This window comes from Crinia signifera, chromosome 5 (genome assembly GCF_055691185.1).
Source record: "Crinia signifera chromosome 5, ASM5569118v1, whole genome shotgun sequence".
NCBI lineage: Eukaryota > Metazoa > Chordata > Amphibia > Anura > Myobatrachidae > Crinia > Crinia signifera.
In genome coordinates this window covers 40,962,602-40,984,137 of record NC_139221.1, presented here as the reverse complement: position 1 = coordinate 40,984,137, position 21,536 = coordinate 40,962,602, and the positions used below count along the sequence as shown (strand labels likewise).

Genomic DNA, 21,536 nt, shown 5'->3' with positions numbered 1-21,536 from the left:
CTGTTTTAAGTCTGGATGTGTTGTAATCATTAAAATAATTCCACAGAAGTTGGATTTAAAAAGAAAGGGAAAAAAAATCAAAACTTGCACTTGCCAGATCTTGCCACGATACTTCTCCAGCCATTTAAATATGAGATGTAGTAATGAGTATACGGATAATAGTCGACATGGCGATGGATAACACATGAAAAGGTCAACTTGAGGGTTTTTTTTCATGATTTTCCACAAGCTCATGTGTCGACACCGACAATTTTTTTTAGAAAAATGCATGTTAACCTTTTAATGTATTGACCATTGTGTCTACCTTTTGCCACTGTCGGCCTTGTGCATTTCAATTTTTTTTTTTTTTTTGGTGTCGACCCACTGACTATCTAGACACCGTTGACCCTTTAATCCGGAACCCTAGCAATGGTGGGGTCCAGAATCAAACATCCATTTTATTTTTTGGAATTTTTATGTGTTAAAGATAGACCACAAAAGGGGCCACCTCTTTCTCCATCATCTTCTCTTCCCATCTGATGTGTTGCACGTCCAATGGGATGGTGGCTTGTCGTTGCAAGCGTGGTGTAATGATACTGTACATTGCATTATCGTATGCTGAGTGTGGTGCAAGCAATGTATCCCTAATAACATTTAGCCTTTTACCAAAATTTGGTATTCAGATGTGAACAATTTCGAGGAGCCGGACCTCAGCATGACATCTATAACCTAAAGGGGCATACACACGGTATGATTTTGGATTAACTTTTGTTACAATTTTTATTATATAGTCAAAATCGCACAGTGTTATGGGGCTTGTGATATGAATATGTGGCCTCATGAGGTCAGTTTTGCAAGTACAAATAGTCTGTGCAGGGACAATCTGTTTTTACTCGATCACATACAATTTATTTGGCTATAGGCCAAATCAGACCTAGTTCAAATATAGTTCAAATCGGCTAAAGCCTACATTTCCCCTAAAGGGATAACAAGGGGATTGCACTTCTGCAGACTGGGTACTTTAAGTAAAGGTGGCCATATATCTACAGATCGATTGTCAGATTGGGCTGGTTGGAGCAAAAACCTGGTAATATCTGTATGACAGTTTTTGGCAGTTTTCCAGCATTTCAAAGCAAATGGTCAATGGTCATTTGCTCTCATCCATTACCAGGATTTTGTTCCAACCAGCCCAATCTGACAATCAATCTGTAGATGAAAGGGACCCATTACCCTGGAGAAAAAAATCTGTATGTGGACAGGATAAAAGCAACTACAGAAGGGACCACTTCTAACATAATACAGCACACTAATAATACACTACTAACATAATAATAATACAGTGAGCATCCTTGTGACTGCCACATGACACAGAGAGCATCCCAGTGAGAAAAACAGCAAGCATCCTGGTAGCTTGCTGAAAGCTGCAAGCAATGGTTTTGCCTATTACATCAACCATACATTTGAATTAGTCCTGGAACACCAAACACGGGTAACCAATGCAATATGGAGGCCTACACAGTAACCAACACAGAAAGGATCCTAATGACCTCTACACAACACACAGCATCTAGTGGCTGTCACCATACACTGAGCATCATAATAGTGTTACACAATTGTTGTTAAAAAAAAACATTTATTTTTTCAACTTTTTTTAAGCAACAATGGTTTACTGGACACACATGTGAAAAGTAGTGCCAATGTCCCCTCTGGTACTGCAGGTAGCTTCACTGGTACCTTTCTGTTCCCAATTGTCACCATCATGCCGGAATGGGTAGAGGGGTCACTGAAAAGTCAACCAAATAACCCTTCTTATAATCCAGGTCAAATTGTCGGGTTGCTCGACCCAGGTTATAAGGTTTGGTGCTTTCAAACTGCACCTTGACACGGGTCATTACGACAAAGTCGAGGTGCAGTTTGAAAAGGGTATTAGAGTGGAGTGTCTGTAACCATAGGCTATGATGCAGGCTATAGAGGCTGGTAGACAGAAGTGCCCAACACACTGACATGTCTCTCTTAACATTGGTAAAACATCAAATAACGTTCCGCCATTGGTGCAAAAACCACTGACTACTGGCTAAAATACAGACCACATCTTTGTGACGCTGAGTGAGGTGTGGCGAACAAATGTTTTTAGTATCCCAGAATGCAGGCACTAAAACCTATAGAAAATCTATGTAGTATTAACCCTGTGGGAGGGTGAAGAGGCGGGCCACTGTCCGAGAATCTGTTAACCCAAAGGTGGTAACCCTAGCAGTGGGACTGGGAGGGACAGCAGAACAGTCTCCAAATAATGGGAATGTCTTGCTGTAATCGGTACAGTTGGAAGGTATGACTTTGTCGTGAAAGGCGTATATGAATGCATCGACAGTCTGTTAGCCAATCACAATGCAACTCTTTCATTCTGATTTGCTGCCTGGGGTCACCCTGTTAGAGACCAGGGGTTATATTTACTAAAGTGTGGGTTTATTTACAGAAGTGGAGATTTTGGCTATAGCAACCAGTTAGATTCTATTTATCAGTTATCTAGCACATTCTAGAGAAGATAATATACATAATCTGAAACATTTCTGTAAACTCGCACTTTAAATCAATATCTCCAGGCAGGGATTGCATGAATTGCGATTACAGAGACTCTGTTGCAGATACTTAAAAAGTAACACGTATGCTATGCTTTGCTAATAACAAATGCTATTTCGTTCACAGAAATCAATTAAAGCAAACAATGCAGTAAGTGTACGTTTGCAGCACGGAGACAAAGAAGGGCATATGCCAGTAGTTGAGATGTCTGCTCCTGCGCATTACGCACCCTGCCCCTGTCGTTATGGTGACCGGATCGGCGTCCTCGTCCTGCCCGGTGTGTTATCCCTGGGCACATGGCTGATGCGCTAGTACTGCGGGCTATCCGGGGTAATGCCAGGAGACTGAACCTAAACGGGAAGAAGCTGCAGCGGGTGCCCGGGGCAGTGGGCCAGCTCACCCTGCTAACTGCCCTACAGCTGAAGAACAACGCGCTGTGCCAGCTCCCTGAACAGGTGGCAGCACTGAGCAACGTAAGGGGGGCAGGGAGTGGTGGTGCTATAATGTACTGATGTGCCCTGGGGGGTACCACACTACTTACCCAGCAATAAGGGATTATAGGCTATTTCCAGCTGCATGTAATATACTTATGTGTCCTGGTGTACCACACTACTTACCCATGCCATCTGCATGCAATATACCTACTGTATGTGCCCTAGGTGTACCACACTCCTTACCCAGCAACGAGGGTGTTATAGGCTATTGCCAGCTGCATGTAATATACCGATGCGTCCTAGCTATATACCACACTAGTTACCCAATAATAAGGGGGCTATAGGCTATTGGCAGCTGCTGGTACTACTGTATATTACTCTGCATGTGCCTCAAAACAGCAATTATTCAGCAACAGGGATAATAGGCTGTTGCCTGCTGCTGGCATTATATTGTACTGGGTGTGCATACCCTCCAACATGGCCCATTCCATTAGGTACAAAATGCTCTGTTTCTGGACTCCCTGCCAGTGGCAGTTGCAGAGGTGGGGCTGCAGCACAGTTCAAAATTCAAAAAGGGGAGCCACACCTACTGCCACCCCAAACATCACTGCCCTGGACTCACTGGCAGTTGATGTGACCCCCCTCTTTGAATTTTGGACTGTGCTGGAGACTGGAGTCCAACCTCTGTAACTGCCACTGGCAGGGAAGTCCAGGAACAGAGCATTTTTTTACCTAATGGAATGGGTCATGTTGGAGGGTATGGGTGTGGTATAGCACACCGACAGTCGGAATCCTGACTGCCCGGACTCAGACAGCGGGGGAGCACAACAAAGCCCCTTGCGGGCTCGCTGCACTCACCACGCTGCGAGCACAGTGGCTCGCTACGCTCACCACCTATTCTATTATCCCTCTATGGGGGTCGTGGACCCCCATGAGGGAGAATACACGGTGGCCATCGGGATCCCATTTGTCGGGGTTTTAACAGTTGGAATTCCAATGTCGGTGTAATGACTGTCTGTCAGCCATCCGGCACCCATTGCACTCATGTGCTTCTCCAACTCTAAAGGCCCCCATACACTAGGTAATTCACATGCAATTTTTTTTTCCATGCTAGTGCGGTGATCAATCGGAGGAAAAGAGCCCAAATTGCAGGTGAATGATGTGCAGTCCCTTGCGCATCGCACCAGAGGCTGCGAGTTGCACTGGCTGTACAAGCAATGTCTTGGATTACTTCTGAGCCAGTTTGGCTTGGCTGGGATCGCATGCGATACATCGAATGCAAAAGAACTGCATGCAATATATCGTATGCGATCCTGGGAAAGTCTAGGGGGGATCGTCAGTGACTTCGCCGCATTGTGTGGCCAACTTTTGAATAAATTAAGGCCAAATGTATGTTTTTAGGAGTGTCTGTATAACCCTCTTTATAACCCCAACACAATACTTACAGCTGACAGTCTTAAACTTGGGAAACAACAACTTTATGAAAGTCCCAGAAGAACTGAAGCACCTACATTCCCTGCAGACCCTGCACATGTTTGGGAACAAGATCAGTGAAATACCAGCGGATGTATTCAGTAAGTGCTTATATACAGTAGATAGAACATTTATAGAGCTTTATATAGGGTTAATGACTGACTTGTCCCTTGTTGTTTAAGTAAAATGTCTAATAACAATTCCCCAGATCCGTCTTTCAACCTGGTTTGCATAGGAGTCAAAGGGGGACATTTACGAAGATGGGAGTTCTATTTCAGATGGGATATGGGCAGCCAATCAGTAACTATCTATTATCTTCTAGATCTAGATTCTAGAAGGTGCTCAATAAATAAGTAGATTCTGATTGGTTGCTTATAGCAAAATCCCATGTGCATTAATGATTTATCCTCCATCCTTGCATAAAAGTAAGTGCATACTTACTGTTATCCTGGACTGAGGTGGCCAAAATGGGGACGGGCGCTTATGTCATGTGACATCAAATGTCTGGCCCATGCAGCCATCGATATGTTAATGACAAAGTACCCTTTAATTTCCTTGTTTTCCGATGTTCCCAAAGCTCCCCGGTGTTAATTGTTTTCTCCCCAGATCAGTAGAGATTTTGAAATTCTTTTTTTATTAATGGTTAATTAATTTGGTATAACTTTGGTAACACTCTGTATTTAAAGCTATTACACTGATACTATTGCAAGAGAGCTGAGCTGATGAGTGCAAAGGATGAATTCTTCTGTATTTCCTCCATTTTGTACAATACTATGGATTAATAAAATATATTTGATGCTTCTGAGACAGAAATGCTCCTGGAAGGCTATTCCTATGTGGTTCGAGTTGTTTCCTGATAGGCCAGTTATTGGTATATTGCGCATACACAGGAACCCAGTCTGCGTTTTCTAGAACGTGTCCAGTGACTTATACCCCTTTCACACAAGAAATGCAGGGACAAACCCGGGAATTCAGTTCCTGGGACAAGCAGAGACATTCCCGGGTTTGGACCCATTCACACCAGAAAAGTCCCTGCATTTTCTGGTGTGTGAAGGGGGCGGGAAGGAGGCCGGGAGGAGGCGGGCAGTCGGCGGGATGGCGTCGGGCAGTCGGCGGGATGGCGGCGGAGGTGGGCAGGAGGTGGTGAGAATACTCACCCCGGTTGCTGGTCCTCTGTGCAGGCCGGGGATCCACACAGGCGGTGGCGCAAATGACGGGACAGGCGGCGGATGAAGATGACGTAGCTCTCCGGCACCCTCACTGCCACCGGAGAGCTGCGTCATCATCATCCACTGCCTGTCCCATCATTTGCGCCCGCCGCCTGCATCAATTCCCTGCCGGACGGGACACCAAGGACGGGCAACCCGGGTAAATATACCCTACCCCATTCACACCAGCCAGGTCCCCGGGTTGAACCCGGGAACAACCCTGCTACCTAGCAGGGTTGGATTGCTGGCAAATTAGCCCGGTAATTTGTCCCTGGAACCTTTCACATCAGCGCTAGTACCGGGTTGTTCCTGGACTCAACCCGGGAATTAAGGCTGGTGTGAAAGGGGTATTAGGGATCAGGACGGCAGCAGACTGACAGTGACTAACAGACTGCTGCTGTTTGGAACAGATTTTGGGGTGAATTAAGATTTGGTTGGAGTTGCGATCACTGCTGCTTCCTTGGAGGCATCAGTTACAGCTGTATATGGTAATGCAGCAGGAGATGTCTGCTACAAGCAGACACCTCTCTGGTGGCTGGCCACACCCCTTAAGTATGGGCCTCTATCCATAGTTGTTGACATTCTGGCTGACTCTCTGAGATTGGGCATGCGGCATGAAGCACTGCGGTGAAGGCCAAAGTCTCCTTCACCAGCCACAAGCATTAGATGCTGAGTTGTATAACTTTTGGGTACTCTTTACCTAGTACGGCGCCCGTCGCGGTAATCGCGGGCATCGCATGCACTAAATAAACGCATGCAACGCGATGCCCGCGATTTGCCATAGGGACCAATTTTAAATATCCAAATTGACTTCAATTTCATGTTCAATGCCTCAATGGACGCGATTTTCCCATAGGAAACCATGTTAAATGGGCCACAGAGGGCAAATAGGCACCCTGAAGTGTTAAATGGCCCCCACAATTTTTAACGCCACCCCACGATCAACGTGAACCCGAAGCGTGTCGAGCGAAGCGAGCCCGCGAGGGGCGGCGGTACGCGTCCTACGACCTTTTCATACCCCTACTATCCACGTCAGCGTGGAGTTAAGAATAGAATAGTGTGGCGAGCCACTGAGCCCGAAGCGTGGCGAGCGGATGCGGATATCTGTGAAGCCCGCGAACGGACGCGTTTACCTGTGAAGGTATCCGCGTCCCCTCGCGGGGCACGCTGCGCTCGCCACGCTTCGGGCTCGGTGGCTCGCTACGCTCGCCACACTATTCTATTCTCAACTCCACGCCGACGTGGATAGTAGGGGTATGAAAAGGTCGTAGGACGCGTACCGCCACCCCTCGCGGGCTCGCTGCGCTCGCCACGCTTCGGGTTCACGTTGATCGTGGGGTGGCGTTAAAAATTGTGGGGGCCATTTAACACTTCAGGGTGCCTATTTTCACTTTGTGACATATTTAACATGGTTTCCTATGGGAAAATCGCGTCCATTGAGGCATTGAACATTAAATTGAAGTCAATTTGGACATTTAACATTGGTCCCTATGGCAAATCGCGGGCATCGCGAGCATCGCGTCGCATGCGTTTATTTAGTGCACGCGACGCGATGGATGCGATTTTTTTTTTGAACGCGATGCCTGCGATCATGATCGCGGGCGCCGTTCTAAGTAAAGAGTACCAACTTTTGTTACATGCACATGGGCAGTATGACTGGCGAGTCCCTGAGTGCCCTTACATGTGTGTTTAACAACATTACAAGGGGCGCTACATGTGTACAAGCCTAGGGCATCTGGAACCTTTAATCCAGCCTGTGTTTGTGTTATTTTCAAGGTGGATTAGAAAATCTGATCTCTCTGAACTTGAACAACAACCGCCTAGAACATCTTCCCTCAGACATTCGCAAGTAAGAACGATAAGTAACTGCGTCACAGCAATATAACCTTCTATGTATTAACAATGAAATTATGACCTCACTACATTTTAATATTGATAGTATAAAAATCTATTTATGTATACATTACATGCTTCCATGTCTGATTCAGACATATTGGGTGACATTTAATGGGATGCGATTTTTAGTAAGGTTCCGAAATCGCACCTTATTGCATTTTTCAAATTCGCTATTTTTGGGGGAAGAATTAGACTATTTAATGGAATGTGAATTTGCGGGTAAAAAGTGCCATATAGTGCGAATTTTAGTCATGAAAATGTGCAATTTTGCAGACATGTGGGATTTTGGAGACATGGTAATGTGCGTTTTTGAGTAAAAAGAACAAACAGCGTGGGGTCCCTCCTCTTGCGCATAATCAGCCCCAGGCTCAAAGGTCCTGTCCTAGTTTTAAAAAATCATGAGGCTAACCGACTAGGGGGTCCCCTGGATTTTTTTTAAACCAGGGCCGGTCCTGGTTTCCAAAACACGGCGGGGACAAAACAAGTAGCACCAGGCCCAACCAGCCAGCAGGGTAATGCCACAGCTGGGGAGAGACTTTTTATACTTGGACCCCAGCCAAAGCATTTATCCCCTGACCGGTCAGCCTGGGCAGGGATGCTGCGGAAGTGGGGACCCCCCTTCCAGAATTTACCTGCCCAGACTGAAGCCCGGGGCTGTCCCTGATGCCCCTTGGGCGGTGAGCATCGGGCTGATAAATGTGTAAAAATAGAAATAACTATTGTGTATTGCTGTGGAACTATGAGTCCCAGCAAGCCTGCACCGAATGCAGGGACTTGGAGAACCACAAGTCCAAGCATGGGGGGCATTAAAGGGCCCGCTGGAACTTGTAGTTCCACACCAGTACAAATTGTGAAATAAAAACACACACAGTAAAAGTATAACTTTATTACACCCACAGCCCATCCATAGAGATACTTACCTACCTTGACACATAGGTAGGTATCTGTCCCTGAAATTGAATACTGTATGCTTTATCCTACTTCTGGACTTGAATGTCTATGTGTGTACTTAGGTTGCAACTTCTTGAAAAACTTAGTTTGAACCATAATTGTCTACAAGACATCCCAAAAGAATTGTGCTCCCTGCAAAACCTGAGTGAGCTGCACCTAGCAAACAACCAGCTGGAGACGTTACCAGAGCAGATGGGCTATCTGACCAATCTGACGGAGCTGCGGATTTATCGCAACAATCTGATTGGGCTTCCAGAGGTGAGCAACACTTCCAGTGACATTCATTTCCTTGCCATGGCACACCGTGTAATGACAATTATACCACGCAAGAAAGTCCTGTGTAGACGAGGGACAAGGTCCTGGGCTTAGAGCTGTCCATGGAATGTTCTGCAATCCACGGTTGATGGTTTTTAACCGTTGGAAAACTGCCGACGGTTGAACAGGTGTAGATCCTGATGGGTTATGGTCGCTAGGTCTACAACAACTAGGTCGACAACACTAGGTCCACATGACTGAAGGTCGACATGGGGTTAGGTCGACATGGGGGAGGTCGACATTCAAAGGTCGACACATGGGGTTTTTCACTTTTCTTTTGACCCGACATGTGCCGACAGGCGGTATTCCATGCCCTACCATCCACTAGGGCATGGCAGGAGAATGAAATAGTGGATGGTGAATAGTGCCCAAAGTATGGTGAGCGCAGCGAGGTGACGCGGTGCACTTTTTTGGTGTCCACTGTGTCGACAATCGGGCATCTTCCAGCTTTCCACAGCAGCACTGGCTCATGTCAGTGTGTGTAAGCGGCGGCCGGGAGACTTGTGCAGGGAGTGTAGTGTGTGTAAGCGGCGCCTGTGGGAGCTGCGTGTCCCGACTCCCGTCTGTCCTCAGGCAGCTCCGGCACTGTAAGTAAAAGAGTCCCAGCGGCGCCACCACCGTGAAAATTCTTGTTTGGGTGAGGGAGAATTAAGTGCCAGCCGCCCGCAGCAAGAGATTGCCGGGCGCCTGGGTGCAAGGATGTGTGGCCCGGCGGCTAAGTGGGACTGAATTTGGGGCCCCTCTAATCGTCGGGGCCCGAGTCAGCTGTCCCCTTTGACCCCCCCTGTCGCCGGGCCTGCCTGCATTCCACCTCCTGCCTGCATACCACCTTCTGCTTGTATTCGGGAGTGCCAAAAACGACAATACAATTGCAGTTCTTGAGGAACATTGCAACTCCTTTGCGACTGCTGTAAGTATGACCTTACTCAGGCTGGCCGTCGTAGAGCAGCTTGCAACGCCAAGGAAAATTCACCTAGCAGCACAGTCCCTGGCTTTGCCCCACCTGGAAAATGGGGGTGTCATGCCCCCATTTATATCAATGCCATTCACCTCCCCCCCTCCCCCCCCCCCCAGAATGTCTCTGTCTGTAAATCAGGTGGAGGCATTCACTATCCTACAGTGCGCGCTCTGGACCCGTCCTGCACATGTGCAGTTTTCCAATGATCAGGAAACTGTGCATGACCTATTCTGTTCACATGACCCTTGCGGAAGTAGGCCATTGGTCTGTGACTCCAATCTATGTTAAAGTAGCCTTCTAGAACCACAGGATACCAAGTACTCTCCTCTATTGTCAGTGCTGAATGTAGAAATTGCCATCGATCTCTACTCTTCAGAATAAAACATTTTTTCATTGCAAGGATATATGGATCGATTCTGGAGACATGATGTGTTGATAGAATTCATCCAAAATATCACAATGCTGCAGTAGTGATAAACGTACCTGCTCCTTGGTGTCTCTGGTACCTCCTGTTCCCCTGTGCATGCGTCAGCTTTTTTTAAAACAAAATTTCAATTGTGCAATTTTACCATACACTCTAACCTAAATTATATTGTTCTCAGAGAAGATTGATATTATTTGAATATAAGCATAATGAGGGCTCAGAGGAGGTTACACCTGTCACTATTCAGCATTTTCGTAATATTTTACTGGCAAAAATTGGATTTATAATCTGGATTAGCATTAGCCTTTATATAGCCAATGTGGATCAACAGTCCTGTATAATGTGAGCAAATCTCTTTCCATGACATAGAAAGCTGGTTAAAGTGTCTTACATAAACTGGGCAAGTGTCATGCATAAACTGGGCAAGTGTCCTGAATAAACTGGGCAAGTGTCATGCATAAACTGGGCAAGTGTCCTTCATAAACTGGGCAAGTGTCCTTCATAAACTGGGCAAGTGTCCTTCATAAACTGGGCAAGTGTCCTGCATACACTTCACAAGTATCCTTCATAAGATGGGCAAGTGTCCTGCATAAACTGGGAAAGTGTCTTGCATAAACTGGGCAAGTGTCCTTCCTAAACTGGGCAAGTATCCTGAATACGCAGAGCAAGTATCCTTCATAAACTGGGCAAGTGTCCTTCATAAACTGGGCAAGTGTCCTGCATACACTTCACAAGTATCCTTCATAAGATGGGCAAGTGTCCTGCATAAACTGGGAAAGTGTCTTGCATAAACTGGGCAAGTGTCCTTCATAAACTGGGCAAGTATCCTGAATACGCAGAGCAAGTATCCTTCATAAGCTGGGCAAGTGTCCTGCATAAACTGGGAAAGTGTCTTGCATAAACTGGGAAAGTGTCTTGCATAAACTGGGCAAGTATCCTTCATAAGCGAGATAAGCGTCTTACATAAACTATGCCTTGCTTCATAATCTGGGCAAGTGTCCTGCATACACTTCACAAGTATCCTTCATAAGATGGGCAAGTGTCCTGCATTAACTGGGAAAGTGTCTTGCATAAACTGGGCAAGTGTCCTTCATAAACTGGGCAAGTATCCTGAATACGCAGAGCAAGTATCCTTCATAAGCTGGGCAAGTGTCCTGTATAAACTGGGCAAGTGTCCTTCATAAACTAGGCAAGTGTTATGCATAAACTGGGCAAGTGTCCTTCATAAACTGGGCAAGTGTCCTGCATACACTTCACAAGTATCCTTCATAAGATGGGCAAGTGTCCTGCATAAACTGGGAAAGTGTCTTGCATAAACTGGGCAAGTATCCTGAATACGCTGAGCAAGTATCCTTCATAAGCGAGATAAGTGTCTTGCATAAACTAGGCAAGTGTCCTGTATAAACTGGGCAAGTGTCCTGCATAAACTGGGCAAGTGTCCTTCATAAACTGGGCAAGTATCCTGAATACGCTGAGCAAGTATCCTTCATAAGCGAGATAAGTGTCCTGCATAAACTGGGCAAGTGTCCTCTATGAACTGGGCAAGTGTCCTGCATGAACTGGGCAAGTGTCCTGCATAAAATAGGAAAGTGTACCTGTCATTTATTTACACTGCTTCTTACATATTAGTATATGATGATGATGATGATGATGATGATGATGGTTGCAGTATGTTTTATATATTGTTTAATCTGTAATATATTTCTTATTAGGGACTGTGTAGACTAAGGAAGCTGAGAATTCTAGATGTCGCAGGAAACCAAATCCAGGCATTCCCATCCCGAGTGAGTATAACTCCGCCTGGAAGTGAATTGAAGGTTTATCCGTTGTGGATCTGAAAAGGTCTAAAGAATATAGGGCCTTATTTTAGTTCACTCTTTCTGACAAAATCCTTCTTACATGGACAAAACCATGTGCACTGCAGGGGGGTAGATGTAAACTGTGCAGAGAGAATTTGATTTGGGTGAGCTATTTTGTTTCTGTGCAGGGTAAATACTGTCTGCTTTAATTTTACACTGCAATATAGATCTCACTTTGAAGTAAAACCCCACCCAAATCTAATTCTCTCTGCACATTTTACATCTGCCCCCCCTGCAGTGCACATGGTTTTGTCCATGTAAGAAGGATTTTGTCAGAAAGAGTGAACTAAAATAAGGCCCATAGTCCATAAATCCTCTATGCGCCAGTTACCCTCATGTTTGAGTATCACCATGATGTCACTGGTTCTCAGTTAGCAGTCCTGACTGGTATACATTGTGGGGTCAATGGAGCGCCACAATGTGGACGGTTATGATGTCGACACTGTTAAAATAATTGTCAGTATTGTCAGAATTTTGCCATTAGGGTTATGCTGCTGGTGGGAGGGTTAGGGTTGGGCTCAGACCACTGGGACCTATAAGATACAGCTGGAGCAAAAGAGCAGGTATGTCGCCCCCAGGACACGAAGAACAGCAATATTATAGGAGTGTTGTCTGCAGAAATACAAATAAGAAATAAACCTGTATCATTCCTTTCCCAGAGGCTCACATTAATGTATGTGTACTGTATATTATAGATGCACCAGGTCCCGCTACAAGAACTGTACTGTGAGGAGAATCCTCTGCTGCAGAAACAGCCTGTGTCTGCCATTCAGGATGAAGAGATTCTGTCTCTGAAGGTGAGCATAGAAATACACATTGGGCCAAATGGAATTGCACAGACTTTGACCGTTTAGCCACGAGATTTAAAGCAGCGCTTTTCTAAAGGCCACTTTTATAGTCCTAACTAATATCCGATGCTCCCCACATTTTAAATTGTCTAATGGTACCCATCAATGGAGCCTGTTCTCACTCCTAATCTTCCCTTTCTGCATTGAATGCCTTGCAGCCCATATTAGTGCCAATGCAGATTGGGGGGGGGGGGATCACTGTATGGCAAAATTCGTATAAATGATCATTCTTTGCAGATGATGTCCTTTAACACTTTCAAGCCCCTTGATGTCCCTCCTCAATCTCCAGAAGCAACTGTCTGTATATGGGTCTATATTGGGCTATAAAGTGTCAGGGCTCGGGTATCTGGCATCCCCGGCTGTGGCAGCAGTGAGCCAGTGGAAGGGTCGGGAAACTGGAACACGAGAGGCTTGAGATGAGGACAGTTCATAGAGCACTGGACACTGAGGACACAGCGACGTGGGGGGAGTTGGCGAGACTCTGGACAGAGGCGCGGAGTCTAACCCCACTGATGGTTTTCCCCAGGGACCCCCGCAAGGAGGTTTGGACTTTGCTGCGTTCGGTAGACAGGTCGCAGCCCTCTGTCAGAGTTCCCACACCTAACTGGCCAATCACTGAGTAATGGAGAGTGGTGGCTGAATGCTGGTGAACTAAAGTCTGTGGTTTACTCTTGGTTTGGAAGCCACGGACTGAGTAGTCTTGGGAACTGTTGATGGTGTCGGCCTGGAAGCCTGAGAGAGATGTTGACAGCCTGGGAGCTGGGAAAAGGTGTCGACGGCCTGGGAGCCAAGAGGGTCTGGGTCGGCCGATGAGTCGAGATGGGTGTGGACAGCCTGGGAGCCAAGATGGGTGTGGATGGCCTGGGAGCCGTAAACAGACTTGAGAGTCGATGCCTGTGTCAACTAGGGAGTCGATGATGGTAAATGGCTTGGGAGCCAATAGTGATCTCTGCTGGTGGAAGCTGGAAAGCTCAGACCTCTTCTCCTGGAAGCTATAGATGTTATTAGCTGGGAGGTAACCTGGCAGGTGAATGGTTAACCAGGGAGCTCTGGTATAATCATCATCAGCAGCAGATCACAGGTATACTTCACAGGTGACTCTGGAACAGCGAACCTGGAGCCTCCTACACTGACTTTGGGGGAGTACTCAGTGATCAGACTAGTTGTTCAAGACAAGGAGGAAGTGCCAGAGGCCTGACCTATATCCACCCTGCCTGTCTGTGATTGGCTGCAAGTTGTAGCATCAATTAACCCCAGGAAGTACCTGTGCACACCTTGATCACATGATTTAGTGCACTGGTCAGAGTAATTATTGGAGGAATCTTGTCATGTGACTGCAAGTGTCATGGCGGGGACCAGCTTGGAATCAGCGCCGGCTTGGGGCACCGACTAGGCCCCAGGGAATTGTCATGAACATCTTGCCACAGAGAATGACTGGGGACAGCGCTGAACAGGGACTTGTGTTTCAGGATGTAATAGCATGCAGGTAAGGGACGCAGACATGGTCGCAGGGGCGGACGTGCGCCGCGATCTTTGACAATAAAGTACATCATACCAAATCCGAAGCCCTTGCTTTTAATTTTTTTATTTATTTACAGTTCCGTTACGCTTTACAATTGTATGTTACATATCAAATGCAAACAACTTTGGCTTCCACATTTCAGTTCCTCTGGAGACCTTCAGTTATTAGATACCTGGGGGGTCTCCACCACTAAATCATACGCCTCCCTGTATAAAGAAAACTATGTGCCTGTGATTGAAACCTGTATACAAGATCTGGATGGAGGCCACTTGTACATTTCATACATAGGTAGGTAGGATAAGTCAGGGTTGCCTACCTGACCCTCTCCAAGAGGGAGAAACTGCTCTGTTCCTGGACTTCCCTGGTAATGTATGATTGCCATCACCTGTGGTGAAACACCATTACCTAGCTCCCCACAGGTGCTGGCAATCATACATTACCAGGGAAGTCCAGGAACAGAGCATTTTCTCCCTGATGGAGAGGGTCAGGTACTGTAGGCAAGTATGGGGTAAGTACAATTAAAACAAACCTCCTCTGATTACTATACTTATTTCATACTGTATGAAATACTTCATTCGTATTGTTGACTCCTTATGTCAGGGGTGAACTATTGGCCCCTTGTAAATCAGCCTCAGCATACTTGGCACCAGCTGTCAACATTACTCCCCTATTATTGGATAGGCTTTGCCCCATCCATGACCTCTACCTTTTCTTTCCCATTAATCCCTTTATGGAATCATCCTTGGTTTCCCCTGGGATGTGATGTTTTGTGGCCAGGGCCTGACTAAAGGTTCCGGGTACCCTAGGCTAATACACATGTACCTCCCCTTGTAATGCTGCTTAACACACGTGTATGGGACTATGGGTGCTCAGGGACTCGCCAGTCATACTGCCCATGTGCATGTAGGATATGATGCTTGTGCCGTGGGAAGGAGACTTTGGCATTAGGTTGAACAGCTGGCGCTGTAGCACAATGTACATAAAGTAATGGCTGTATCAGTAAGTTACATTGGCACAGCCATCTGGCAGTCAATTCAACAACTGCCACCCCCCACAGTACATTGGGACAGGTGACAGCTAACAAGCATGAGGTCTTAACTTTATTCTTTAGCTGTCACCCCAAGACCTGGCACCTTAGGCTTCAGCCTAGTCATCCTATTGGTTAATCAGGCACTGTTTGTGGTGTGACTGTAGCATTGAGAGGGTCATCCACATAAAAGGTAAAATTGCTATATACTCGTTCTTGTGACTACAGAACTGCGTTGTCCTTCACACCTCATGTCATTACCGATATCCTCACATTGTTGGTTTTCTCTGATCTCAGACCAAAACCCCCTCACTACGCTCAATTACCTCAGGTGAACTTTTATGTCTACTATCAGTGGTTCGGAAGTGAAACATTTCCATAATCTATAATTCTGTTTTTGTTCCCAAAACCCACCTCCCACTTCCCTTCTTAACCCCACAAAATATCTTGTGAATCTGTATAATACCTTGCTTTAAATAACAAACGATGGTACTTGATACCCACCAAACTCCACACCATTTTTACAGCTACTTCTAATTTGTGCTGGAGACTATGAGGGGAAGAAGGCACTTTGTTACACACATGTTGGGCATGCCTCGCCATCTGTCCTTTTTTGGGATCAATTTTGCATGCTGATTTGCTGCACTCTTGGCACTGGGGTAAATATTGTCCTTATTAAATACCCCCAGCAATGTGGCTGAATCCTTGGATTTAGCACTACAAAGACTGGAGTTTGACTTCCTTGACAGCAATGATTAATTACTGTTATTGCAGCAATTTATTTATTTATTATTTGTTTACAGTTTCTTATATAACGCAGAATATTCTGTTGTGCTTTACAATTGGAAACAACAGTGATTAAACAAACTGGGTAGACACAAACCGACAGGGCCCTGCTCGCAAGTTTACAATCTATAGGAATATATTACATTCTGCAAAACAATTTGGTCACTAAATATGAGGCGATATAATCCCCTTGGTACCACTCATACTGCTTTCACATTGCAGAAATGGGTAATGACACAGTATTCTTAAATGGGACTTTAAAACGGGTCTGAGCCTTGAGACCTTTCACATTGCAGGTGAAAACCATTTTAAAAATCATTTAATACCATTCAAACATTCAACCCGTTTAACCCCCAAGGGACACGTTTCAAGCCATTGAAATAGAGCTGTTCAAACTGCCAAAAAACCGGCTTTAAAACGTGTAGGACTCTGCTTTTTAACCGTGTTGAAATACCGGTTAACTTTAACCAGTAAATCAACTCTGGCACTTTCACATTGCAGCCTTAAACGTTTTAAAATGGGAAAAAAAACGGCAATATACCGTTTTAAAAGTGCAGTGTGAAAGGGGTATCACAGTCTCTGATGAATTTATTTTGGGTTCATTAATTCATATTGATTTCAATCTCTCCAGGAAATATATTACAACTTCTAATATGGAAAGGTGTAGGTGTTGCCGATAGAAACCTATCCAATTATATCTTGCTTGTATCTAGTAAAGTCTGGAGAATGAAATTTAGATATTGGTTGGTTGCTATAGGCAACAGCTATACTTTTCATTTTAGGAGTTTTTAGAAAATCTGCCCGTATATAGGCCCTTATTCTGGTTCACTCGCAAAGGCAAATTCCTTCTCAAATGGACAAAACCATGTGCACTGCAGGTGGGGCAGATGTAACATGGGCAGTGAGAATTAGATTTGGGTGAGTTATTTTGTTTCTGTGCAGGGTAAATACTGACTGCTTTATTTTTACACTGCAATATAGATCTCACTTTGAAGTAAAACCCCACCCAAATCTAATTCTCTCTGCACAAGTTACATCTGCCCCACCTGCAGTGCACATGGTTTTGTCCATTTGAGAAGGAATTTGCCTCTGCAAGTAAACCAGAATAAGGGCCTATGTGCCTGATTCAGCAAGGCACGCTAAGCAGCAGTCGTTCGCTGCTTAGCGAACACTGAAACGCCTCCCACCGCCAGGCTGATCGTCCAAACTCCCCCTGCCGCCGAATCCCCTTGTACCATGCACGGGGATGTACTCGATCACATTCCTTCACACTGACTTTTATTTCCTGCTGTGTCCGCCGAAGAGGGAACGGGCGCTGGCGTCATGTGACCTCAGCCGTCCGCCCACAACAGGCATTGGGCCGCCCGCGTTCCCAGAGGAACGCCCAGTGTTTTCATGGCGACGCCCATAAAATTCTGAGCGTTCCCCTGATACGGATCCCTCTCCGCCCCAGCCCGCTCTCTCTGGAGTGAACAACTCAGTCAATGTGAAACTCGCCGAAGCCGCTCGCAAATACACACAAGTGCATGCGCAGACCCCCCACCATCAGCAAAGGGATGAATTCGGCCCCATCCAATCGGTACTGTGGGGTAGATGTATGAAGCAGTTAAAAGAGAATAGAAGTGATAAAGTTCCTAGTACTTTATCACCGGCCAATCAGCTCCTGACCATTTAGTTACAGGCTGGGCTTAAAAAGGGAGTCAGGAGCTGATTGGTCGGTGATAAAGTACCAGGCACTTTATCACTTCTCCTCCCTTATCACTGCTTCATATATCTACCCATACTTGCCTACCTGACCCTCTCCATGAGGGAGAAAATGCTCTGTCCCTGGACTTCCCTGGTAATGTATGATTGCCGACACCTGTGGGGAGCTAGGTAATTGATAAGAAAGGTGTTTCACCAGAGGTGATGGCAATCCTACATTACCAGGGAAGTCCAGGAACAGAGCATGTTCTCCCTCATGGAGAGGGTCAGGTAGGCAAGTATGCATCTACCCCTTAATGACTCCCATACAGTGATGTACCTAAAATGATTAAATCTGTATTATTTTATGTGTTCATTTATAACCAACTAACTAATCACACATTTTTATCAGATTTGTGTAATATTTCCTGTGCACTTTTCTGTAAAATATCTGTATGTGGAAATATTCTAGATGTAAATAATTATAATACATTATGTACAGTTACTTTGCTCTTGTGAATGTCTAGCTTGTATTGAGTAAAGCTGGCCATACATCTACAGGCTGATTATCAGATATGGCTGGTTGGAACAAAAACCTGGTAATATCTGAATGACAGCTTTTAGCATTTTTCCAGCATTTCAAAGCAAATGGTCAACTGTCATTTGCTCTTATCCATCACCAGGATTCTGTACCAACCAGCCAGATCTGGCAATCACTCTGTAGATGTATGGCCAGCTGAACACTGTGTGGTATCTTCCAGGAAATAACGGCCAGGTTCACCCTGAGCCATCTACAAAACAGAGACTCATTTCTACGAGAGCAAATCAAGGATTATCCGGATGCCTGGACTCTGCTTTCCAGTAGGAACATCTGTTCTCTGTGCGGAAACTGGTTTCTGGATATGTGGCTGGAATGTGTGAAGTTTGTTGACCTGAAAAAGGTGATGCAATAGAAGTTATGGGAACTCTATGACCGTAATAAATGTAACACTTTTAGGGTCAGGTTATTATTATTGACTGCTTACCTGTACAAGCGTTTCCTTATCTGTAATTGCTGAAATTGCACTAATTACATGTGACAGCTTAGAACATTATGTAACTGATTCAGAGGCGTGTGCAACATCTGCCAATGTCGGAACCGTGGGAGAGGTAAATGCCAATGCTAATGGCAGCCTTCTCCTTGTGCACCGGTGTGCGACAGACGGTACAATCACTGAAATGCCCACTAATGGTGCGTACTTACTTGGCAGTATAATGAACGATATCGCTCATTTTGGATCTTTTGAGCGATTTTGTTCATAATATCGCCCAGTGTGTATGTCTTCTACGATGAATGATGCGCTCTCCCATGGGTCATTAAAGACCCATACCGTCATCTGTACTTGTATAGACAAGGGAGCGCATCGATAACGAGGCCCATGCTGCAGAGTACAACATGCCGATGCCGTCACCCCACCGGGTCCCCGCAGCTGTTGGCAGTGTGTACAGGCCATTAGTGTCCATAGACAGTGCAAATGTCTTTGTGATTCTGGCCGGTCCACCAACAGCGCACCACTAATACATGTGACAGCCTATGGGCTCCTCATTGTTTCCCTATTCAGCAAAACGTGGCCTCTGTGGCTTCTGATCTGCATTTGCAGCCAGGCAACCTCCCAGTCAACTCACACCATTGTGTGCAGGCTGTTCTCTTGCAAACCACACAGTCAGGGGAACGCATGCGCCACAGGGATTTTCTTTAGTCTTCTCAGATGGACAGTAACCAAACATCACTCAACTGCGCAAACATCAGTGTTCTGTCCGCCTCTGAATCAGGTGCTGTGTTCCTGAAGTCAATCCTTAATCAGTGTTTCTTTGTTACATGAATCAGGACGCACCAGATAGACTGTTTGTAGTAATGATTACATTAACCAGAAAGATCAAAGGTGTATTCTTCAATTTACAGTGTACACAGGATAAAAGAATGGGGCTGGTGTAAGTCTATGCAAGATGACTGTAATATTGCCCAGATTTTGTATGCGGAATTAAATGCATATAATCTCTTCAGCCATACCGTTCCCATTTTAACGTGTGGTTTGATACCTATCATCACCATACGTGTGCACTCTATGCATTTCATTCCTATGTAATTAATGAAGCAGTCGCCGGCTACAAACCAAGCCACATTTCAGCATGCTGCATCGCAGCAAGGACGAGTATGGCCACATCTGTACAATATAATAAAACTTTATTGTTCTTCAATGCTTTTGATTGAATGTACTACCTACATATAGCCTGTAGATGTCACTACAGCACCTTTTACAGTATATGAGCATTAACGTTGTCACATCATTGTGTACAATTTTTGTATATTTATTTGTTGCGGTATAACATGACTGGTCAACACATGATACTTGTCAATTATATACTGATTTTTATTTTTCTCTCCTTTTTCTTACCTATAGAAAATGAAGACCTCGACCAATTTACAGCTGTTACCTGTGAAGGTTTTGCTATGTTCATATAAGTGCTTTAATCAAAGTGCCAGCGATGTATTTGGGGTCGCTGTGCATTGAGTGACACATGTGACTCATGCTCACGAGTCCCAACGTCCCTGCCCTGCCGAAAAAATGCCCCCCCCCCCCCAAATCCACCATATCCACTCGCAACCATGTGAGGAGATGTGTTATGAAAACACCTCCCCTCGCACGTGCCCGCAGCAGGAGAAATCATTCGATAATCGGCAACCATCGAATGATTTCTCCTGGGCTCCCAAATATAAGTCATTGGAGACTGCGAGCCCTGGGACGGAGACAGGGCAGGTGGCTGACGTCATGTGATGCAAGCCGCCAGCCCTTGACACACAGCCGCATTAACATGGGGACGCCCAGAGTTTGCATGAGGACGCCCAGAGTTTGCATAGGGACGCCCAGAGTTTGCATGAGGACGCCCAGAGTTTGCATAGGGACGCCCAGAGTTTGCATGGGGACGCCCAGAGTTTGCATAGGGGACGCCCAGAGTTTGCATGGGGACGCCCAGAGTTTGCATAGGGACGCCCAGAGTTTGCATGGGGGACGCCCAGAGTTTGCATGGGGACGCCCAGAGTTTGCATGGGGACGCCCAGAGTTTGCATAGGGGACGCCCAGAGTTTGCATGGGGACGCCCAGAGTTTGCATGGGGACGCCCAGAGTTTGCATGGGGACGCCCAGAGTTTGCATGGGGACGCCCAGAGTTTGCATAGGGGACGCCCAGAGTTTGCATGGGGACGCCCAGATTTGCATGGGGACGCCCAGAGTTTGCATGGGGACGCCCAGAGTTTGCATGGGGACGCCCAGAGTTTGCATAGGGGACGCCCAGAGTTTGCATAGGGGACGCCCAGAGTTTGCATAGGGGACGCCCAGAGTTTGCATAGGGACGCCCAGAGTTTGCATAGGGGACGCCCAGAGTTTGCATAGGGGACGCCCAGAGTTTGCATAGGGGACGCCCAGAGTTTGCATAGGGGACGCCCAGAGTTTGCATAGGGGACGCCCAGAGTTTGCATAGGGACGCCCAGAGTTTGCATAGGGGACGCCCAGAGTTTGCATAGGGGACGCCCAGAGTTTGCATGGGGACGCCCAGAG

The 21,536-nt window shown here is 46.1% G+C and overlaps 1 protein-coding gene across 1 annotated transcript; it reads left to right on the top strand.

Moving 5' to 3' along the window:
* The first annotated feature begins 1,658 nt into the window (after positions 1-1,658).
* Positions 1,659-20,552, top strand: LRRC69 (leucine rich repeat containing 69). Its single transcript, XM_083187076.1, has 8 exons — positions 1,659-3,029; positions 4,438-4,564; positions 7,448-7,520; positions 8,581-8,776; positions 11,928-11,999; positions 12,770-12,871; positions 18,702-18,881; positions 20,382-20,552. The coding sequence occupies exons 1-8, from the start codon at positions 2,853-2,855 to the stop codon at positions 20,490-20,492; spliced, it is 1,038 nt and encodes a 345-aa protein (XP_083043202.1). The 5' UTR covers positions 1,659-2,852; the 3' UTR covers positions 20,493-20,552.
* Positions 20,553-21,536: the final 984 nt, after the last annotated feature.